The sequence below is a fragment of the Pogoniulus pusillus genome, chromosome 27 (assembly GCF_015220805.1).
Source record: "Pogoniulus pusillus isolate bPogPus1 chromosome 27, bPogPus1.pri, whole genome shotgun sequence".
Classification (NCBI taxonomy): Eukaryota; Metazoa; Chordata; class Aves; order Piciformes; family Lybiidae; genus Pogoniulus; species Pogoniulus pusillus.
The window spans coordinates 10,121,745-10,140,709 of record NC_087290.1 but is presented as its reverse complement, the minus strand read 5'-3'; the positions used below and the strand labels follow the sequence as shown (position 1 = coordinate 10,140,709).

The 18,965-nt window shown below is 47.9% G+C and overlaps 4 protein-coding genes across 10 annotated transcripts in view; 2 read left to right on the top strand and 2 right to left on the bottom strand.

The window, feature by feature from the left end:
- Window positions 1-76: 76 nt before the first annotated feature.
- On the top strand, window positions 77-8,397 carry CTNS (cystinosin, lysosomal cystine transporter). 2 transcript variants are annotated; one of them, XM_064166767.1, is made up of 11 exons: window positions 77-163; window positions 603-676; window positions 1,736-1,814; window positions 2,499-2,583; window positions 2,667-2,770; window positions 3,745-3,876; window positions 4,391-4,490; window positions 4,582-4,701; window positions 5,678-5,848; window positions 6,048-6,165; window positions 6,459-8,397. In XM_064166767.1, the coding sequence occupies exons 2-11, from the start codon at window positions 613-615 to the stop codon at window positions 6,587-6,589; spliced, it is 1,104 nt and encodes a 367-aa protein (XP_064022837.1). In that variant the 5' UTR covers window positions 77-163; window positions 603-612; the 3' UTR covers window positions 6,590-8,397. The 2 variants fall into 2 exon arrangements, with proteins under 2 accessions (XP_064022837.1, XP_064022836.1); XM_064166766.1 differs by having other exon boundaries at window positions 78-163; window positions 600-676.
- TAX1BP3 (Tax1 binding protein 3) lies at window positions 7,686-11,611 on the bottom strand. Its single transcript, XM_064166768.1, has 4 exons — window positions 11,525-11,611; window positions 10,082-10,201; window positions 9,751-9,828; window positions 7,686-9,530 (listed from the first exon to the last, which is right to left on the bottom strand). The coding sequence occupies exons 1-4, from the start codon at window positions 11,561-11,563 to the stop codon at window positions 9,393-9,395; spliced, it is 375 nt and encodes a 124-aa protein (XP_064022838.1). The 5' UTR covers window positions 11,564-11,611; the 3' UTR covers window positions 7,686-9,392.
- Window positions 11,612-11,675: 64 nt separating this feature from the next.
- EMC6 (ER membrane protein complex subunit 6) lies at window positions 11,676-12,751 on the top strand. Its single transcript, XM_064166568.1, has 3 exons — window positions 11,676-11,781; window positions 11,858-11,924; window positions 12,181-12,751. The coding sequence occupies exon 3, from the start codon at window positions 12,223-12,225 to the stop codon at window positions 12,553-12,555; it is 333 nt and encodes a 110-aa protein (XP_064022638.1). The 5' UTR covers window positions 11,676-11,781; window positions 11,858-11,924; window positions 12,181-12,222; the 3' UTR covers window positions 12,556-12,751.
- A 687-nt stretch (window positions 12,752-13,438) lies between these two features.
- P2RX5 (purinergic receptor P2X 5) overlaps window positions 13,439-18,965 on the bottom strand; it is a 28,544-nt gene continuing 23,017 nt past the window's right edge. For all 6 annotated transcript variants that reach the window (XM_064166565.1, XM_064166566.1, XM_064166567.1 and 3 more), the window contains 6 exons: window positions 18,608-18,746; window positions 17,659-17,795; window positions 17,164-17,257; window positions 16,592-16,657; window positions 16,206-16,288; window positions 13,439-15,771 (listed from right to left, as the gene is read on the bottom strand). In XM_064166565.1, coding sequence (XP_064022635.1) covers window positions 15,696-15,771; window positions 16,206-16,288; window positions 16,592-16,657; window positions 17,164-17,257; window positions 17,659-17,795; window positions 18,608-18,746 — 595 coding nt within the window. In that variant the 3' untranslated portion in view covers window positions 13,439-15,695. The remainder of the gene's footprint in view (window positions 15,772-16,205; window positions 16,289-16,591; window positions 16,658-17,163; window positions 17,258-17,658; window positions 17,796-18,607; window positions 18,747-18,965) is intronic.

Genomic DNA, 18,965 nt, shown 5'->3' with positions numbered 1-18,965 from the left:
CAGCCCGCTCTGCCACACCCAAGATGGCAGCCGGCGGTGTCCGCCTCGGCTCGGCATGCACGACGGGCGCTGGGCGGGGAGTTCCCGGGCGGCTGCCTCCCGTGAGGAGCTGAAACGGGAAGCGCCAGGGCTGTGCGGGCCGGAGCTGCGGCGCTGGAAGCAGGTAGGTGTCTCCGCCTCAGCGCTGCCTCCTCAGCCTTAGCACGGCCTAAAGCGCAGGATCGCCTCGCTTCGCCGCTTCCTGAGGGGAGAGCGGCAGGGCACTACAAGTCCCGGCGTGCACCGCGCCGCGCCGCCAGCGGCGGAGGGGCTGGAGTGGGCGCGGTGGCTGCTGAGAGCTGTAGTCCCGCCGAGGCGGGGGGATTCTCTGGGGTGACGGGAGTTTTGTGTGGAGAAAGTGGGATAAGCTGTGAATATGTCCCCAGGGAGGCTGTGCACACAGAGGGTCTGAAAAGTTGCTGCTCTTTCGGCAGTGCTGAGGGTCTTGGGCTAGCCCGGGAGCCGCGGTGCTGGGGAGGGAGCAGTGTGTCAGCTGAGGAGGTGGGTTGGTGGCCCCTCAAAACGTGTAGGTCCCGCTCAAAGCCTTCTCGCCTTTCCAGCAGCTTTTCCACCATGAGGATGAAATACCTGCTCCCCGCTCTGCTGTACCTCTCGCTTGTGCTGCTGGGGCCTGGCGGTAAGTGTTGGTCATCCCGGCGTGGGCCCGCAGGGCTCGCCTAGGCAGAGGCAAGGGTCGGACCGGCCAGCGGTGGAAGAGGGCCGTTGGGCCGCATCTCTGTCATTCCTGTGTCTAGATCTCTGCTGTCATTCCCAGCAGCTCTTTCTCAGATTGCATTTGACTTGGTGTGCTCATACACACAGCACTGCACTGAGGCACTGATGCAATGGAGCACTCACCTCATGTGCCAAACTCCTCTCTGCAGAAGCAGATGAAATACCATCAGTGGTGCAGCCAGGGAGCTCTCCCGCACTTGCATGTAAGAGCTCTGTGTAATACATAGCAACAAGGCGCGGGGGGGAAGCGACCAGAGCAATCTCTGTGTTTCTGCTCTTGTTTTAGTACAGCTCTTGTTCTTATGTCTTGTGAATAAAATAGATTCCCAATGTCCGAGTTGCTGATATATGCCTAGATTGTGGGTTTAACACTTGTATTGCCATTAGGAATCTTGCCCTCTCTTGAAGAATGGCGTGGTACAATGTGGCTGGATTGTTGCAAAGTGTAACCTTAATTGCAGTATTTCAGTGCACTGTAGCAAGGTGCTTGTCATTCTTGAAGTGTTAAGATAATTAAAGTAATTCTCTTGAACATCTAGGTACCTGGCTTGAGGTTTTGACACGGGAAGGAAGTTGAACTGAATTTTGGCCATTTATGACTCCTAAGTTACTAGGACAATATCAAGAAGGAATTAGTGTGGACTTGAAGCATCCTATAGCCTTCTCTTGACATGAACTCTTGTTGCATTTCAACTATTGAAATTACTTCCTTGTAGCATATTAAAGTGACAGTTACTTACTTCTGCTTTTAGGTTAAGTTGCCTTTTCATAAGCTGTTTTCTCTTTGCTGTTCAGTGTCTGTACTGCTTTTATTAATCCAACAGCACAGGTCCCACCCATGGACCAAATGTCTGTATCACAAAAAAAAAGCAGTGGTTCTGACAGAGTTATTCATAGCAGTTGAGATTTGTGGAGCTTTTTTTGATTGCTTGGGGTTGATTGTTTTTTTTTTCCTTCCCAGATGGAGTCATTGTATTGTCTGTCCCTAAGGTGGTTTCATTAGAAAGTGGAAGTTCAACAAATGTCACTATCTCACTGAGGTAAAAAAAATCACAATTGCATCTTTACTTTCTTTTTGGAACAGGGGAATGAGCAAGCAGGCAGGACTTAGCTATATACTTAAGATTCAGTTAATTTTTCATACAGAGCAGATCTGATTGGTGTGACTGACCACTTCTAGGCTATTGCATCTGTTAGTACTAGTATGGACTAAGATCGTGCAGCATTCTCACAAACAGCCTCATGTGACTGGCCTCTGGCAAGATCACATACCATTTGTGTAGGAACTTGAGGAAAAGATGTTTTATGCTGTTTGCCCTATATTAGCTTACTGAAGTATCTTCCATAAGTGAACTTACAGTTCCTCCATTTCTAAAAACTGATGCTTAAGAGAAACTTACATTTTCTAGAAGGATCCTCAAACAGAACTTGCCATTTCTTGAAAGAAAATGCAACTACTCCAAAATGAGGGCTAATGCATCTTAGATTCATCATTCAGTACAGAGCATTGTTTGCCCAGGTTTTTGATATGTCAGCCTCTTCCCAAGAAAGGACTGTTAAACACACAGAGCCCTCCCTCTTGGGATCTTAAAGTTTGACTAAAAAGGACAGTCAAATGAAATTATAAGAATTGTAATAAAGAGGAAAATAGCAAAACTCTCCTGCAGCTCTGAAGCAATTGTGAACTCAAGCACAAGTCTAACTTGTTGCTCCTCCCTTCGCAGGGCTCCACTAAATGTGACACTGGTGATAAATTTTAATATTACACACTCGTCAAAACACAGCACTATTGTTGAACTGCCTGATGAAGTAAGTGACAGAAGAGACTTCTGACCTTAGGCAAAATACAGTCACTAGTGTGGTGCAACTCTCCTCTCTACTTTGCCTTGCAGGTACAGCTGCCTGCAGGTCACACTAAAGCAGACTTCAAAGTGAAAGCAGATGATGTGGGACAAGTAACAGTTTATCTTTACACCATTAATTCCAACTTAACTGGGTGAGAAACTGGTTTTTAGTTCCTCTTGATGTCCTAAGGCTTCCTGAACTTTAGAGTTACTATTCACTCCATATAGTTAAATGGTTAATGGGACATGGGTAGTATGTAGTTGAGAGGATGTGGTGACCCTGCAGTAATCCCTAAGGTGTTCAGATAAATACAGGGTATGGAAGCCTTGGCATCTTAGATTTCATTACTGGATGGCTCTGAGTTCTCATGGCTCCTTAGTCTGATCTTGATAGCCCCTCCCAAAAGTATCAAAGTTACATGTCAGCTTTTTTCTCTCTTTCTTTTGGTGAGGTTGTAAATCTGCAGGGTAATACTGCTCTGCCTGTGCAGAACTCATTCTGGAGTGCTAACAGCCTGTTGCAGGTCTGAGCCCATGCCACTACCAGGAGAAATAGGTGCTTTTTACTTTCTAGTTAGATGAACCCTTTTCTCACAGATGCCAGCCCTCCCTAGCAGGAAAACAGTCTAGCAAGAGGGAAGAAGCTGTATTTCGTTTGCTTGATGCTACTGAGCAACAGGATACTCCTGTTTTACTTCCTCATTTTGCTTCTGCTTTTAAGCCCCAAAGCAGAGTCAGAGGTAAACATGTGAAATGCTCCACAAGACAGGCATGATCATGAGGCTTTGCTGATAGCGTGAAAAGTGAAACTCTGCTCTTGCATAACAGACCTTGTGCCAAGAGAGTGGAAGCTGTTGGCATGAAATGACCTTTTTGAAGATGTCTGTGGTAAAAGAATGAAAAAAGTGAGACAAGAAGGGCAGTGGAGGGTAGGAGTGGGAGATTCCCTAAACATAACAAAGAATCTAAAGAAAATGGGAGTAGCTCCTACTGAAACCAACCTCAAATCTTTTTCTTATCTCGATGCCTGAACTCTGTTTTCTCTCCCAAAGCAGGACAAGGCAAAATCTGGTGGAAAAAAGTGTGAACGGGGAAATTAACTAATTCTGTATGTATTTGCCATCAGACCTAGGATGCAGTTTCAGGTGATTCACAGCATCATAGTGAGATATGCTGATGAGGTGATTGGCTGGATCTATTTCCTCGCTTGGTCTATCTCCTTTTATCCTCAGCTCTTTGAGAATTGGAGACGAAAAAGGTAAAGACACTTAAGATGTGTTTGCCAAGTTACTTAAGCAATTCTGCAAATCACATTCCTAGCTTCACTAACATCCCACTTGGCTATTGTGAATTATGCCTGAAAAGACAGGGAGAAAAAATAGCACAGCAAAGACAGAGTCTGAATAAATGCAGCCCCAGTGAGCTTTTATGCCTGTAGGCTAGAAAAACTAAAGTGACTCTAAGTAGAAATAATATATCTGAAGACTAAAGCATTTGTTTTGGCAAAGATGCATTCCTGCTTCTTTGAATTTGGCCTGGAAGGGTTTTTATCAGACTAGTTGAGTTCTTGGAAGGATGGAGGGACACAGTAAGAGCTGTTGTGAGTATCACCATATGGCCTATGAGGGGTAATTGATTTTGCTTCTTGCTGAACTTACAGCAGCATGTTGTCACAATGCCTGCAGCTTTGGCTTACATCAAAAATTGCCTATACAGCAGTATTCTAGGGTCATGTTGTCCCTGCATTTCTCATCTTTTTTTTCCTTCTCTAGTGTAGTTGGACTAAGCTTTGACTTCTTAGCATTAAACCTTACTGGCTTTATAGCATACAGTGTGTTTAATGTGGGACTTTTCTGGATTCCCTTGTTTAAGGTAAGTGTGATTATCTCAATACTTTCTGGAGGGGGTGGTCTACAGGAGGGAGTTAATGCATTTGGCTGGTTTTGATTTCTCTTGCATTTAGGAGGAATTCTTAGTCAGCTATCCCAGTGGGGTGAACCCTGTGGGTATCAATGATGTTTTCTTCAGTCTCCACGCAGTAGCGCTCACTCTCCTCGTCATCCTTCAGTGCTGCATCTATGAGGTAAGTTTCAGTGCTGACCTGACTATGGCCCAGCTCCCTCTGCCGGACACATCACCACTCACCATCTACTCGCTGCTCTTGAGCTCTAAAGTCCTCTTCGTTGCAAGAAGTCAGACTGCCTTTATCTTTCTAAAGCTCCAGCAGGCTTGACCACTTCAGCCTCGTGGATATCCTGAGCTTCTAGGTAAACTGCTTAGGGGCTCAAAATAATTAAAGTAAACAGCCAGGTTCATAAAGTTTCCAAACCAATCTCTAGCCAGCACAGATTACAGCTCGGCACACTACAAAGCCAGCATGTGCTTGGCTCTTTCCTCACTGCACTAATTCTTCAAGGTAGGACAGGTCCTTAGGGCTTCCCTGCAAATCAAACTTTGAGTTTTTTTTTCAACTTCCTTTCTCAGTAACCAGTTGCAAAGGCCTTTTAACACTCAGTCTCACCTGGAAAAGGTGGGAATGTTAGTCAGGTGGTTTTTATAATTCCCACTGTAAAACACTCATCTGAACAGGCAATTTTCAGGTTCTCTCTGAAGTGTTCTCTCTCGGTGCTTCCTTTGATGCTAAACTGTAAGACCCATTTGTACCACTGCTGGGTGCAGCAGACTCTTCTAGTGAAGAATTAGAAGGCAACCATGAATCTTTTAACCACAATGGCATTAGCATCCTATGAACATGTGAAATCAGACTATTGCAGACATGGCACTGATAGTGGGCATCATAACTATGCATACTGTCACAATATTGTTTCATACTTGCTCAAAGTGTTCCAAATGATTGATTTGAATATTGCTCACCAGCTTTTGCAAGCCTTCAGCTGGCTGCTGTAGTACTCAGTCTTAAATTCCCTTGTGCTATGAGCCTAACTTGTACAACAGGTTGGCACCATAACCTTGCATAGTCCTGAGCCTCTTCTGTATCTTGCTGTGTATCTGAGGCTGTATGGCCAAGGTCAGTCTAACTGTATCTGCATTTGTTTCAGAAAGCAGGTCAGAAAGTATCCAAGATCGTTGTTGGACTCCTGGCACTTGCATGGATCTTCACCTTCACAACACTGTTCCTAGCTGCAGCTGAGGAGATGACATGGCTACAGTTCTTGTTCTGCTTCTCTTACATTAAGTTAGCAGTCACACTGATCAAGTATTTTCCACAGGTAAGTGAAGTTTTCTGTTTTCATACCATATCCCTGTCCCCCTGAGCCTGTAGTGTATGCTCTGGAAAGTCTGACTGAACTAGTAGTGACATTTAAGTCTCTCAGTGACAAACCAGTGTGTTTGTGCAGAAGGCTGCTTAAGTGCTAGGCTCACAAAAGCTTATGCATGAGCTGCTGACCAGCTCCTTGTTGCACTCAGGCATATATGAACTTCCGTCGGAAGAGTACTGAGGGATGGAGCATTGGAAATGTGTTACTGGACTTCACTGGTGGAACCTTCAGCCTTCTCCAGATGTTTTTACAGTCATATAATAATGGTAAGGCTGGAACTGAGGTGGTTGGGCCTTTCTTGGAGTGGGAGAATCTTGTTACAGAGCAGATATAACTAGGCAGGTTGCTGTGGGATAATGTTTGCACTGCATCAGGGTAGCTGTCCTTATGCTAAGAATAAAGGATCAGTGCATTTTCCTTCAGGATAGAAATTCAAATAGGTATTCTGAGAAACCCACAGAAACAGTTAATAACTATGCATTTGTGTGGCATAACCTTGTAGCCTTGAGACAAGACTGCAGTTGAGTTAGTCTTACCTCTCAAATTTTGTATTTGACAGATCAGTGGAAGTTAATCTTTGGAGATCCAACCAAATTTGGCCTGGGTGTCTTCTCCATAATCTTTGATATTGTTTTTATGATCCAACACTACTGCCTTTATAGGAGACAAGGGTATGAACCTTGTGAATAACATCACTGATGACAACAAACACTTTACACTGAACTTGCTCCCAGCCTGGATGAGGGCTTGTGGGATGCCTGCTGCCAGTTATCAGGAGTACTGACAGATCTGTTTGTACTTTGATCCTCTCTGGTATGGAATACAAACTGTTTCCTTGCCAAATGCTGATTGCCAGGTGCCTTAAAGGACAGCAAGCTATGTAACCACCACTCATAAATGGAAGACCAAAGCCTGCTGAAGATGCAGACAGCTTAGTGTGAGCTGCTGAACAACATATGGCTCTTGTTCCATTCACAGAAAAAAAAGATCAGAGTGTCTTTGGGTGGAAGTGAAGCATAAAGAGCACAAGTCTGAGATAGTTTTTATGAACCACTCAATGTAATGACCAAAGACTGACTATGGATCTCCATGCTGCTGACTCCTCACAGATCACAGTAAAACACCACTCCTTTGATGAATGGAAGAATACACAAATATTAGAATCTGAACTATTTTAAATACTGGGGAAAGGGAGATGCTGTACTCTTATTTCACTGAAAGCTCTTTCAAAGGTGCCAAGTGCTCATTTATCTGACTACTTCTAGTGCACTAACCAAGTTTTGCTCCCTTCTTCTGACATGCCTTGAATTCTAAGTGGTGGAGGATAAAGATTAAAGATTTATCAAAGAGATTATTTCTGTGGATTGTGTTACCAGCCCCATGACTGAAATTTAAGTGTATGTCTTTATTCCTGGGCAGCTTTCTGACTACTTGTGGTATGTTCTAGGTAGATAGCAAGGTGCTGAGTTACTTGAAGGGAAGCATTATACCCTGTAAAAGAACTAGAAAGGAATCCATGTTTGTACTTCAGCATTCAAGTATTATTCAAGACCTAATACATCTTACTAGGTGTCAACCTAAGGAAAAGTAGAACCTTCGCAGCAGAGAGCAGGCAAGGTTTGATAGCTCATTAACATTGCAAACACCCACCCAGTGACATCAGCCCACACTGACCTCAGGCTGCATCGTGTTGATGTAATCCACAATCCACTTGGAGCAAGAAAAAAAAGGTCTCAGCTGGAAGCATTCAAGTGATGTGGCATTCTTAACTGCAAGAAGAAACAGCTCAGGAAAACCAACTTTGTTTTATTGTGTGTAAAATCAAGTGGAATAACAGTACAAATAGCAGTGTATCTTTATAGTAACAAAAATAACTTCAACCTGAAAGCCTTAAAATTACCAAGTTCTTAACTTACAAAATTGAAAAGCAGTACTGTAGGAATGCTATAGGTATAAAAATGCTCACTAGGCACAGCTGGTGTGTACAGAACAGTCTTGAGATGCACTCATCACAACAAACCTACATGGCACAGCAGTAATCTACTGAATAAGTTAGTCTGCTGCTTTCTCCTGTTCTATTTACAACAGCTTACCTGAAGACTGCTTAAGGAAAATGTAGAGAAGTATAAATCAACTCCAGTTTTTGGATAAGTGTAAAGCTAGCTGGTCAGCAGCCCACTAGGGTGCTAGGTAATTAGTGTTGTAGCAAGAATCTGGAATCCTGTGGTATGTTGATTTAAACAACTTATCTTCAGTTTGGTGAAGAGGCACTTGTGCGAGTGATTGGCATCCTCATCTTCCATCCAACAAATCAGTGGTTTAATCAAAGTCTTCTAGAAGACAGGCCAAAATCCACCCCTCCCAAGCCTGACAGAAGCGGGATGAAGAAATGAAGCCTCTACAATTATGAACAGCTCTTTTGGTAAGTTCAGCAACACCATTACCTTTTCTGCTCCATATTCCTTTAAATTAAACTTGCTTCATTTGATGTTAAATTACTTGGAAATAAGGAGAATTAAGATTCTTTTCCTCTGAAGCTGAACTGTAGTGCTGATGAGCTTTGAGTACTTCACAGGCACTAATTAACACTTTAGTTGTTTGCTTCTTGTCTGAAGAGGCTGCTTTGTACAGGGAATCTTTGCAGAAAAGCACAATGCCACAGACCCCTCAGCATGCTGTCTAGCTAGTGCATGATGTGGGCGTAGTGCTGCTCCCCACAACAGGGTGCAACTCAATTCTGGCCTTTCAATTCTCAGGGTGGACAGGACAGCTCATTTCTAAAAGCTTGTGCACAGCAAACTCAGTTTCCATAGCAGAAACCACAATTCCCCTTAAAAATCACAGGATCACAGGATGTTAGGGGTTGGAAGGGACCCAAGGAGATCAAGTCCAACCTCCCTGCCAGAGCAGGACAATACTATCTAACACAGATCAGAGGAACACATCCAGACAGGCCTTGAAAGACTCCAGAGGAGACCCCACAGCATCCTCGGGAAGCCTGTTCCAGTGCTCTGTGACCCTTACAATAAAGAAGTTCCCCCTTATGTTGAGGTAGAACCTCTTTTGCTGCAACTTACACCCATTGCTACTTGCCCTATCACAGGGAGCAAGTGAGAAGAGCCTGTCCCCCCACTCCTGGCCAGCCCTCAGAGGGCTGAGGCTAGAATAAAAAGCTTTTGTGCTGCAAAAGAATCCTGTCAAAGTTAAGGCTTTTCCAGTTGCTTCCTTAAATAATGAGGGTTTGTCCTGTCCTGAAAGCCCTGACTATAGCACAGCTTACCATGTACCTGCAGGGAAGGTGTTAGAGAAGCACTCTGAGGACTAGAGGTTTACTACTGCCAGTTACACCAGAGGAAAGAGGGGAAAATAAAAGTAGTGTTTACCATTTAGGAACAAGCGCTCCTTCCAGACAACCCATTCAGCTCTAGTATCTGCTTCCTTGATAGCAGTCTATGCATCTCCCTCCCCAACCCTTCCCCAGCCTGGTGATTGATTAGGACATCATGGATTGTTGCACAGCCTTCTGCAGTGATTTCCTGGTCACCAGCAGCCGTACCACTTCTTCATTCCTTTTTGTGAGCCTCTTCCTAGCTTGGTCATGGGTCACCATGGTCATGTCCCAGCCATTCACCTAGATTAAAAAAAACCAAAGTGGGGTGGGTACATGGACTCAAGGTGTCCTCTGACTGTTCTGTCAGAGTGATGTAGCAGATGTGCTTATACTGCAACTTCATATATGTATAAGCCATGCAAACCATCTTGGAAAGTACCCAGAAGACAGCATTACCCCCAGCAGAAACTTCTCTCTACACCTAGTACTATATTAGTAATTGGCTTATCTCAGTGTTTACCTGCATGATCTTATCTCCAATCTGAAGTCCTGCAACTTCTGCTGGGCCTCCTTCTGTCACCCTTGTTACATAGATACCCTAAAAAAAAGTGTTTGTTTACTAAATACAGCAGAAACAGTGCAAAAGTTGTTTGTAGTTCATAAGGGATTCCAGTTCAAAACAGGTTTGTGTGATGATGGAAAAGAGAGAAAGGAGAGAGAAAACCTGAAACAGACTTGGTCTACAGATAACTTGGCAGGAGTAACCTTAGCAGTCAGCAGTGAGAAGGTAGAATTTGGATGGAACCTCAGCCTCTTGCCAAGAGTTTGCTACAGAAAACAAAGCTCCTGACCTTGTCAGTCTTGTCTTCAGAGAAAGGATTCTGAGTAGGATCCTGGTCAATGCCACCTCCAATGCTGAATCCCAGAATCAACTTGTCACCTTGTCGAAGCTTATGTATTTCAATTCTTTGCTGAGAAGAGAGAAAGGGTAAAACAGCTGAATGTTGGCATCACTGGGAGACATTTCAGATACTTTAGACCAATTAGACTCTTTCACAGAGATACCATAAAGCCACTGGGACAGGCTGCACCACAGCTCATGTACAGTGACAGGCAGCTCTGCATCCCTGGGCAGCACAGGACTGTCCTGCAGTGTTTGCTGCCAGTCAGTCACATGCAGCCTAGGTGTTGACAGCAGCTGGCTCTGAACTGTTCTCAGGCCTATCACAGAGCAGCAGGACAGGAAACAGCCTGTAAACTCATGCCATGACAAAGCCAAGCTGTCACTCCTCAGTGCTTTAGCACTGCCCAGAGATACAAGGGGAAAACACCAAAGCAGAGCAGGTCCCTTTAACCATGAGTCACATCTTGATAGCTGGCAGCCACTCATGGTCCAGTTCCTCTTGCTCTTTACCCATATCCCTCCTGTTCCTGCCGAGCCTTATCACTGGCAATAGTCTATTATTAGGATAGCTCTTTTTCAAGATAACTTATCAGCACACTTTGGTAATCTAGAGGTAGGTTCCTCACCGTCTCATGAGTAGGCATCTGACAAACTTTAAGCACTGTGCAAATGCCAACCTCAGCCACAATAAAAAGCCACAATCTTAACTAAAACAACGACCACTCAAAACGTTCTTCAGCTCGCTCTAGCCGAGCTCACTGCAGAGGAGGTGGAACAGATGACCTTTAAATGCCCCTTCCAACCTAGACTATTCTCATTCTTCTGGAAGAGCACTGCCAGCCACCGAGCTCGCCACCGTGCGCCTCGCTAGGGCACGGTCTGCTCGCCCGCCTCTAGACAGCTACATTCCCGCGACGCTCTGTTGTAACGCAGGTGGGAGCGGCAGCCGCACCACCACCGCACAACTCCAGTCAGCTTTCCAACCAGTGGAAGAAACCAGAGCCCCTTGCTGGCCACCATTTGATTAACGCAGTTAACACACTTGGAGAGCCCGGCTTCTTTCCCAGCGCCCCAAGCAAAGCCAAAGCGGGGCGGGCCAAGCCTGCCACAGGCACTGACAGCTTCCACGGCGGAGAGCCGCTGCTTAAACGCGCAGGGAGCGGCCGCGGGCGGCAACTAAGACTGGTGGCTCTGCAGCCGCTCCTTCCGCTCAACCGTGGGCCGAAGCTGCTCCAGGACACTTCCGCGGCCCCTCTGCCCCTGCCGAGCCCCTCCGCCCCCTGACAGCCTACAGGGCACTGCCGGACGCTACCAGCACTACCGCCCCTGTCCCTGCTCCGCTCGGCAGCTCCCGCCCCGGTACCACGGCGGTACCCCGGCCCCGTCTCACCACCACGGCCGTGACCGGCTGCCCCGGCACGTACGACATGGCCCCGCCGCTGCCGGCGCCGCTGCGGCCGCGCCCGAACAAAGCGCTCCGCTCGGCCCCGCCTCCCGCCCCGCCTCCCGCCCCGCCAGCCAATCCGCTGCCGCCCCGCCGCGGCGGCGCAGAGGGTGCCGGGAGCCAGGTCCCTTTCCCGGCGTTCCTGGCGCCCAAGATGCCTGACAGGCGCTTCCGGCGGGGCGGCGAAAGGCTCCGCTCTGGCGGTAGGTTGGGCCCGGCGGGGAGGTGCGGCGGCCTCGGCTCCCGCCGTGACGGGCAGTGCGTGGTGTTCCTTGGCAGGGTGTCAGGCGTGACGGTGGGGGCCGCCCGCGGGTTCCTTGGAACAGCTTGCCGCCGTGGATGAGAGGTACGGGCTGGGGGAAGGCGGGAGGGCCCCGCGGCAGGCGGACGGGCGGGCGGTGCCGGGAGGGGCCTTTGCGCGGGCGCTGGAGGCCGCTGAGTTCCTGCTGCGCCCCGGAGCGGAACCCTGGCTTTGAGTGGGCTCGCTGGCTCTGTGGGGCCCGGTCGACGCTCCCCGGGAGGCGCCGCTTCAGCGCGGAGCGGGGCAGCGCCGGGCCGGTCTGCCCCTTCAGCCCCTAGAGCGTCTGTTTCCTTCCACCCAGTCTCGTTAGGAGAGAGGAGGTTCCCGAGCGCGGCGGGGAGCCATGGCCGCGGTGGTGGCCAAGCGGGAGGGGCCGCAGTTCATCAGCGAAGCGGCGGTGCGGGGGAACGCTGCCATCCTGGACTACTGCAGGACGTCGGTCTCGGCCCTGTCGGGCGCCACGGCAGGCATCCTCGGCCTGACTGGCCTGCACGGCTTCATCTTCTACTTTCTGGCATCCGTCCTCCTCTCCGTGCTCTTGGTGTTAAAAGCCGGACGGCGATGGAACAAGTACTTTAAATCCCGAAGGCCACTTTTCACGGGAGGGCTCATAGGAGGGCTTTTCACATATGTCCTGTTCTGGACTTTCCTGTACGGCATGGTTCATGTCTACTAAACCAAGTAGGAGCCACATTAGCTGCAGTGATTTTTAATGAAGCAGGACTGTTGCCAAAAGTCATCTACACAACTAGGCCAGCTTTACCTTTAAATCCCTGTTCATTGCTTGTATTGTTAATACCATTGGTAAATTATGTCCAATTACAAATGACTCAGTAGCACTGTTCTAATTAAACTGAATGTGAAGCACCACATGGATGCCTCCCAGGAATATTTGTTTGGTAGCTAATAACTTTTGTTCCCAGTGGTGGGAACAGTTGTGGGTTTGGGTTATTGCAGCCCCTCATATCCTTTGTTTTGGATAAGACTCCAGCTACAATCCTCTCTGTTTGCTGCTTGTCCCCACACACAAATACTGATGAAAGCAGTGTGTAACACAGTGTTCTTCAAAATAATCCACTGATACAAGGAAATGCTGCACAGTAGAATGTAATTAAGTGTACGTTAAAGGTTGGATACAGAAATGTCACTGAGTTGCTAGTGCAAATGTTTCCACAGCTGCTGTACGTACATGCTGTCAGTAAGTAACAGTATCAGGGGTGCTTTTCACTGGCACAAAGGTCACTAAATGATGCTCCCACAAAGCACTTTGCTCCTTTTTAGCACTGTTGTGTACCATGAAACATAGACAACCAAGTGCAGCATCTTATTACCTGCCAACTCAGTCTGTACTGATCACACTCATGAGTCTGTCAGCATCTGTTACTGAGCAGTGTAGTTCTGTATGTCCCTTGCAGGAAGAGAAAGCAAAATCTGCTCCCCCACCATACAGGCAATAGCTCTGCTATAGACCTTCTTGTACAAACTCAGTGTTGACTTGTTCAGCACATGTCACAGAGATGAGAAGGTGTGCAACCTAAAAACCATGCTGTACAGGAGGGTCTTGCCCCAAAGTGACAGATTTTATTGCTGTACATTAAATACAAAGAGAAAACAAAAATCAAAGACTGCTGAGAAGGAACATGGCTATGTTTTATCAATAGCAGTGGCTGTGGCAATTGTGTTAAACAGGGAAGTAATTGTATTAAAGAAGGGAAATAGTCCAGGGTCTTGGGGGGCCTGAAGCCCTCAAAGACTTAAATTTAGAAGTTGCTTTGGTCACCTAACAAATTGGTGTTTTGTCAAGCTGAAACACTGGTCAGCTTTACATGTTGTGATAAGCCTCTTGGTCTCCATGAGTTGTGCCTTAGCCTGATGGTGCACGGGAGTGGCTCACTCTGTGTTCCACCATCTAGAAACCACTCCAAGAGAACTAAGCTCTGACAGTCTAAAGCCTCTGCTGTTCTATGGGCCACACAATTCCAGCGGGCCTGGCCAGCGCAGCCTGTTAAGTATCCACACACCTCAACTTCTGTTTGCTTCCAGGAGAGACTTCTGGCATGAGAGGCAGCTTTGGATGTGATTATAGCAGCAGAATTCTATGGCTTGCCCTCAATTATTCTGGTTTCTAGACGAGTGTTTGACTCAATTTCTTGCCTCTGAACAGAAGCAGGAGTGGACTGGAGTGGGTGGGGTTTGCTGTTGGCCATGGCTTTGGGGTTTGCTACTACCAACAAAGATGATTTAATTTAGGATCAGCCTGTGCCTGAGCATAACCACCTTAAAGGAGTGAAGGCAGAGGTGAGTGCAGCTTGTTTTTTCATTTGTGTAACACTAGCACAGCAACTCTCCCATGCCAACTCCTCCACTGCTGTCCTGGCAGTGTGTGTGTATGCTACAGCAGGAGTCCTTTAAATCTTGATGTTCAGAGTGTGCACAGAGTGTGCCTCTTTGTCATGGTGACTCTGATGGGTGGCTACATGGCAGAATTTACAGAACACTGAGCAGCTGGTACTAAGCCAGGGTAGGGAAGCTCTAAATGAGGCAGGAATATTCACCTACTGTCTTCAGGAACTGGTGAGTCAGTTCCCATCAGCTCCAGCAACTGAGAACTTTATGAGTGCTTTTCAGAGGTAAGTTATAGCCCCACATGAGCATACATTTACAAAATAGGCAACAGTGAAACTACTTTCTCTTCTGAGAAGCACTCCTGTTCTTTGGAAGTTATCTGAGTGCTGAAGTGGCAGACATCTGTCGTACATAACCCTCCTGTTGGGCTATTTGGAAGAACTGGCAAAGTCTGTTTCACCCTTTTCAGTCTGCAGTACAATTCAGGGTACTATGAAAACCAACAGAAGCATTTAGTCTCCCATCCAGATCTCTTCCTACCATAAGCAATGACACAGAAAGGACAACAAGCAAATGAAACCAGGCACTGAGGAAAGGAGGGAGAGCTTAAGACCACTCCTGTGCAGATCCTCCCAGTGCCGGACTAAGTCCCTTTCCCCTCTGCCAGTCATGCAAACATCTGTCCCTGCCTTGCTTTGGAACTCTCTGCCTGCTGTTACCTGTTCTGTGCTTTGAAATGCTGAACCTCTGGCCCAACTACTCGTGGAGGTGGTGGGTGGCAGGTGAGGCAGCTGAGATCCACACGTGGCTCAAGTGCTTCTCCATTCAGAGATGTGCCAGGACCATCTTCTGCTGTTCCTGGAGGAGCACTGCTGCTAGCTCTAACAGTTACACACACACTGCAACAGGAGTGATTGCCCCCACTGTGACACAGGCCCAGCTCAGGCTTTGTAGGACAAGCAGCCTCTCCCCCAGGCTCCAAGAGCTGCTGAAATGGTGCATTTCATCACACTTCCTGACAAGAGCAGTCCTGCTGCTTGACATCTTTCTGCATGGAACACAAGAGCTGGAGGTGGTGGCCATAAGCCAGCAGAGCAGGAGACAGGTTGAATCTCAGCCCTCAGAGTGGCAGCAGTGTTCACATCACTGTTCTCCCACATGTGGAAGCAAAGCATAGCCACAGGGTAATGCAGGTACAGACACATCTATCCACAGCTATCAAACCAGTCACTTGGTGCCTTCTTTTTCCTTCAATAAATCCATAGCCAGGACATGCTCTTGCAAGCTCAGGGCACCAGAGGACATCTCAGGGAAAGAAGGGCATTCCTTAAGGGCCTTTTTTCCTCTGGAAATCCCAATAGTAGACAGTAGATCTGATCTGGGGTACCTCCACCTCCCAGTCCTGGTGTGATTTCCCACCTGCGTGGTTTTCCTGGATCATGAGTTGAGCTGGCAGACCAGCTGCCATGCCTAGAGCCCTCCGAGCTGCTCCGGGCTCTGGTTACCATTCAGTGTGGGGCTGGATAACGATTTGCTGGTACTGGACCTGAGGGAGCAAGCACAGTGACAGAGAAGACAAGCAGGCTATTTCTTTTTCAGCAGGCAATGTGGGCAAGAGGTTCCCAGCCAGGTCTGTCACCCCATACCACAACAGCCATCACCCTCTGTAGAGCTAAACCCCCAGCTCTCAAATTCATGAGGCTCTCAAGCTGCCCCAGTTCCATCCTCAGTCAATGGAAGCCTTCAGTGTGAGGCCATTTCTAGCTCAGTCATAACACAGCAGCTTCCTTTGCTCCCCAGTTAACAGCTGCAAGGAATTATGGAGGGAGAGGGTAACTTGGCTATGCTCATTTGGAGAAAAAAAATCCTGGAACTGGCCTTTGTTTGCCATTAATGTTTGCTGTGTTCCCACATCTCCTGTTTCTGTTAGTCACAGCAATAAAGCCACTGCATTTGAACACAAAAGCCAAGCTCCCTTACCTCACTTCCTCGTACTTCTTGCCTCGATAGAAATTACTCTTTTTACTCAGGTACAGCAGCACCAGGTCACAAAAGAAAGCTCCCTGCAAAGAGAAAGAACTTGTGCTTTATCTTTATAGTAGAAGACTTCTACTCTGATTAGCAATAAGCATTAGAGCAAGGTGCAGGAGCTGTACTTTGTTTTCTATCTCAAGCAATTCAGGAGTGTTTTAGGAGCACACTGACAAATGCCTTTAAGCCAGGACACAGACACCCACCTGACTGAGCAGTCAGAGCAGCACAAGCTCTGCTGGAGCTGATCTGAACCACCCCCATCTCTACCCTCCTAACAGCTGGGTGAGGATTTGGATACCAGGGTGTCACTTGAATTAAACACATTCGCTTACCGCTCCCATGAGAGCCAGCCCCGAGCCGATGTTGATAATGGTGGGGATGATGTTAAACTTCCCTGCCTGAGAGAAAAAAGGTCATGAAGTGTTCAGAGAAGGAACAACCCAAGCTTAAGGGAGTGGTTACCAGGGGAAGCTCCTAGTGCCTGAGGGTGTGTTCCGTTAGCAATCAGCAGCCACAACCACAGCAGATTCACAGTGAACACTCATGGAGGCTAAAGGTCTGTGTGTGTCTCAGACTCAACTGCCCATGGCTGCATTTCAGACCCTTCATCACCCCTGGATTAACCCTTTCTCTGCAGCACATACACATGGAAAATGAGATCTGAGGTGTGTTTACTCCTGTCAGACTTTACATGACTGTGCTTTTAAGTAGAAGAGATGCAGACCCATCTGCACTCCAGGTCATCTCCTCTCTCAGGATGGGTTAGCTCCACAGGAATGAATGGCAAAAGCCCTTTCCCACACAAGCCAGAGAGACTCTTCTCATCCCAGAGCTTCCTCCCACTGGGAATGTCACCCACCTGTCTTCTCTCCAGGCTCTGAAACATTCTGGCCTGGGACCTCACCTTGCCATTCACCATCACATCAAAGCGGATTCCATATGCTTTAATGAGTGTCCTGTAGTCGACCCCCTCAGCATCACGGTAATATTTGGCAAACCTGGAACACAACAACACTGATTTTAACTCTGACATCTGCCCAGGAACCCACTTGAATTCACCTATCTCTTCAAACAGATCTCCCCCCCTACCAAAAACAGCTCTAGCTTGTCATGAACATGACTCCCTCCTGGTGTGCTTGGCTGCGGCAGTGCTTGGCAAGGTCTGGTACTTCACAGAACCACAGAACGGTTTGGGTTGGAAGGGACCTTAGAGATCATCTACTTCCAAACCCCTGCCACGGGCAGAGACACCTCCTACCAGACCAGGTTGCTCGAGGCCACATCTAACCTGGCTTTGGATGCTTCCAAGGTTGGGTCACTGCCAATCTCCACGAACATTTTGAGTCTAACCAGCTCAGCCCAGCTGCAGCAATGCCACCAGATTCTCCTCTTGGCTTACCTGAAGTTGTACCCAGAAGAGATGGACTTTTCTGAGAACCTGTTATCCAGCCGGCTAAAAGAATAGTGAGGATTACATTCAGAAGGGGCTTTATCAAGATCACAGTTCCACTCAATCTGAATTCCTATCACACCACCCTTAACAAAAGAGAGAGACAGGGTGAGTTTTGTAAGCTCAGTTCAATTAAAGAGTCTTCAGATTTGCCAGCTCCTTGGGCAAGTTTTCCCCAGGGACAAGAACGGCTGCACCTCTGGGCACAGACCCAAGCACATGCATTTCTAGATGGCTGAACTTCATGCTTGTGACATTGCTCACATTCCACAACCCCAACTTTCCCTCCACTGGCATCCAAAGAGGTTTCTCATCCCAAGACACTGATCTCATTAATTTCAGTGGCTGTAGCACACTTCAGCAGAGAAGAGGGTCTTTTATGCAGGGATGAGATTTCACAAGTGCAGAAGCCAGCACAAAGCCCACACTCTTATCTGTGCTTCCTGGGATGTCTCAGACTGGTTCCATCTTTCCCTCGGGCTGCATGCACTGGGTCACAGCTTGTTTGGTGCTGCAGCCCCAGGATTCCATGCAGAAATGCATCCATTTCCTACAGGGGAAGCCTCCCTTGCCTCCCTCTCCTCTGACCAGGAGAGCCCCACTGACCTTCCAGAGTTCTGGATTTAAACAGGTGATGTAGTAATGTTGAGATTAAACAAAGAAACCCTGCTGGCAGAGCAGCTGTTTGGGCAGCCCCAAACAGCAGAGAACTGACTTGACCTTCTCTTTCAGAGGACCCACACTGCCCTGCCTCCTGTTCCCTGGGGACAGGGTAAATGGGACTGGCTTGACTTTAAACATCAACATCTCTCCACTGCACCCCAGACACGAGGCAGTCCCCTGGGTAGTCACCAGCACAACCAGCTGGGAAGCCACACAAGGCCAAGGGCACTCCTACCTCCAAGGCCATTTCCTGGAAGTCGCTGCCAGCCCAGCGGACGATGTTGCCCAGGAGGAAGATGGGGCAGTAGGGATGCTCTGTGCTGTAGCGGCAGCTCTTCAGGTAGGACTCGTTGGTGGTTGCCAGCACATTCACCCTGCATGGAGGGGAAGAAGAAATACACTTTGTCTCCCTCTTTGCTTCTCTACAGAGTCGACACCACCATAGCTGCAGAGGCTTCTCCAACACCCTCTGTGCACAGCAGAAATGGCAGCCTGCCGCCAGCCTCATCACCCAGTGAGCCCCTCCACTGCTGGCCCAGGGGCAGCCCACACAAGTGACCTCCAGGCCAGCCAGGGACTAGGCAGCTCAAGGA

Bases quoted from the DNA above. Each gene is read 5' to 3' on its own strand.
- CTNS (XM_064166767.1), top strand. From the start codon at position 613: ATGAGGATGAAATACCTGCTCCCCGCTCTGCTGTACCTCTCGCTTGTG. The intron at 2,584-2,666 runs GTAAGTGACAGA...TTTGCCTTGCAG, and splicing joins TTGTTGAACTGCCTGATGAA to GTACAGCTGCCTGCAGGTCA. The intron at 3,877-4,390 runs GTAAAGACACTT...TTCCTTCTCTAG, and splicing joins GAGAATTGGAGACGAAAAAG to TGTAGTTGGACTAAGCTTTG.
- TAX1BP3 (XM_064166768.1), bottom strand. From the start codon at position 11,563: ATGTCGTACGTGCCGGGGCAGCCGGTCACGGCCGTGGTG. The intron at 9,829-10,081 runs GTCAGGAGCTTT...ACTTTTTTTTAG, and splicing joins CTGAAGACAAGACTGACAAG to GGTATCTATGTAACAAGGGT. The intron at 9,531-9,750 runs GTAAACACTGAG...TTTTTAATCTAG, and splicing joins TTGGAGATAAGATCATGCAG to GTGAATGGCTGGGACATGAC.
- EMC6 (XM_064166568.1), top strand. From the start codon at position 12,223: ATGGCCGCGGTGGTGGCCAAGCGGGAGGGGCCGCAGTTCATCAGCGAA.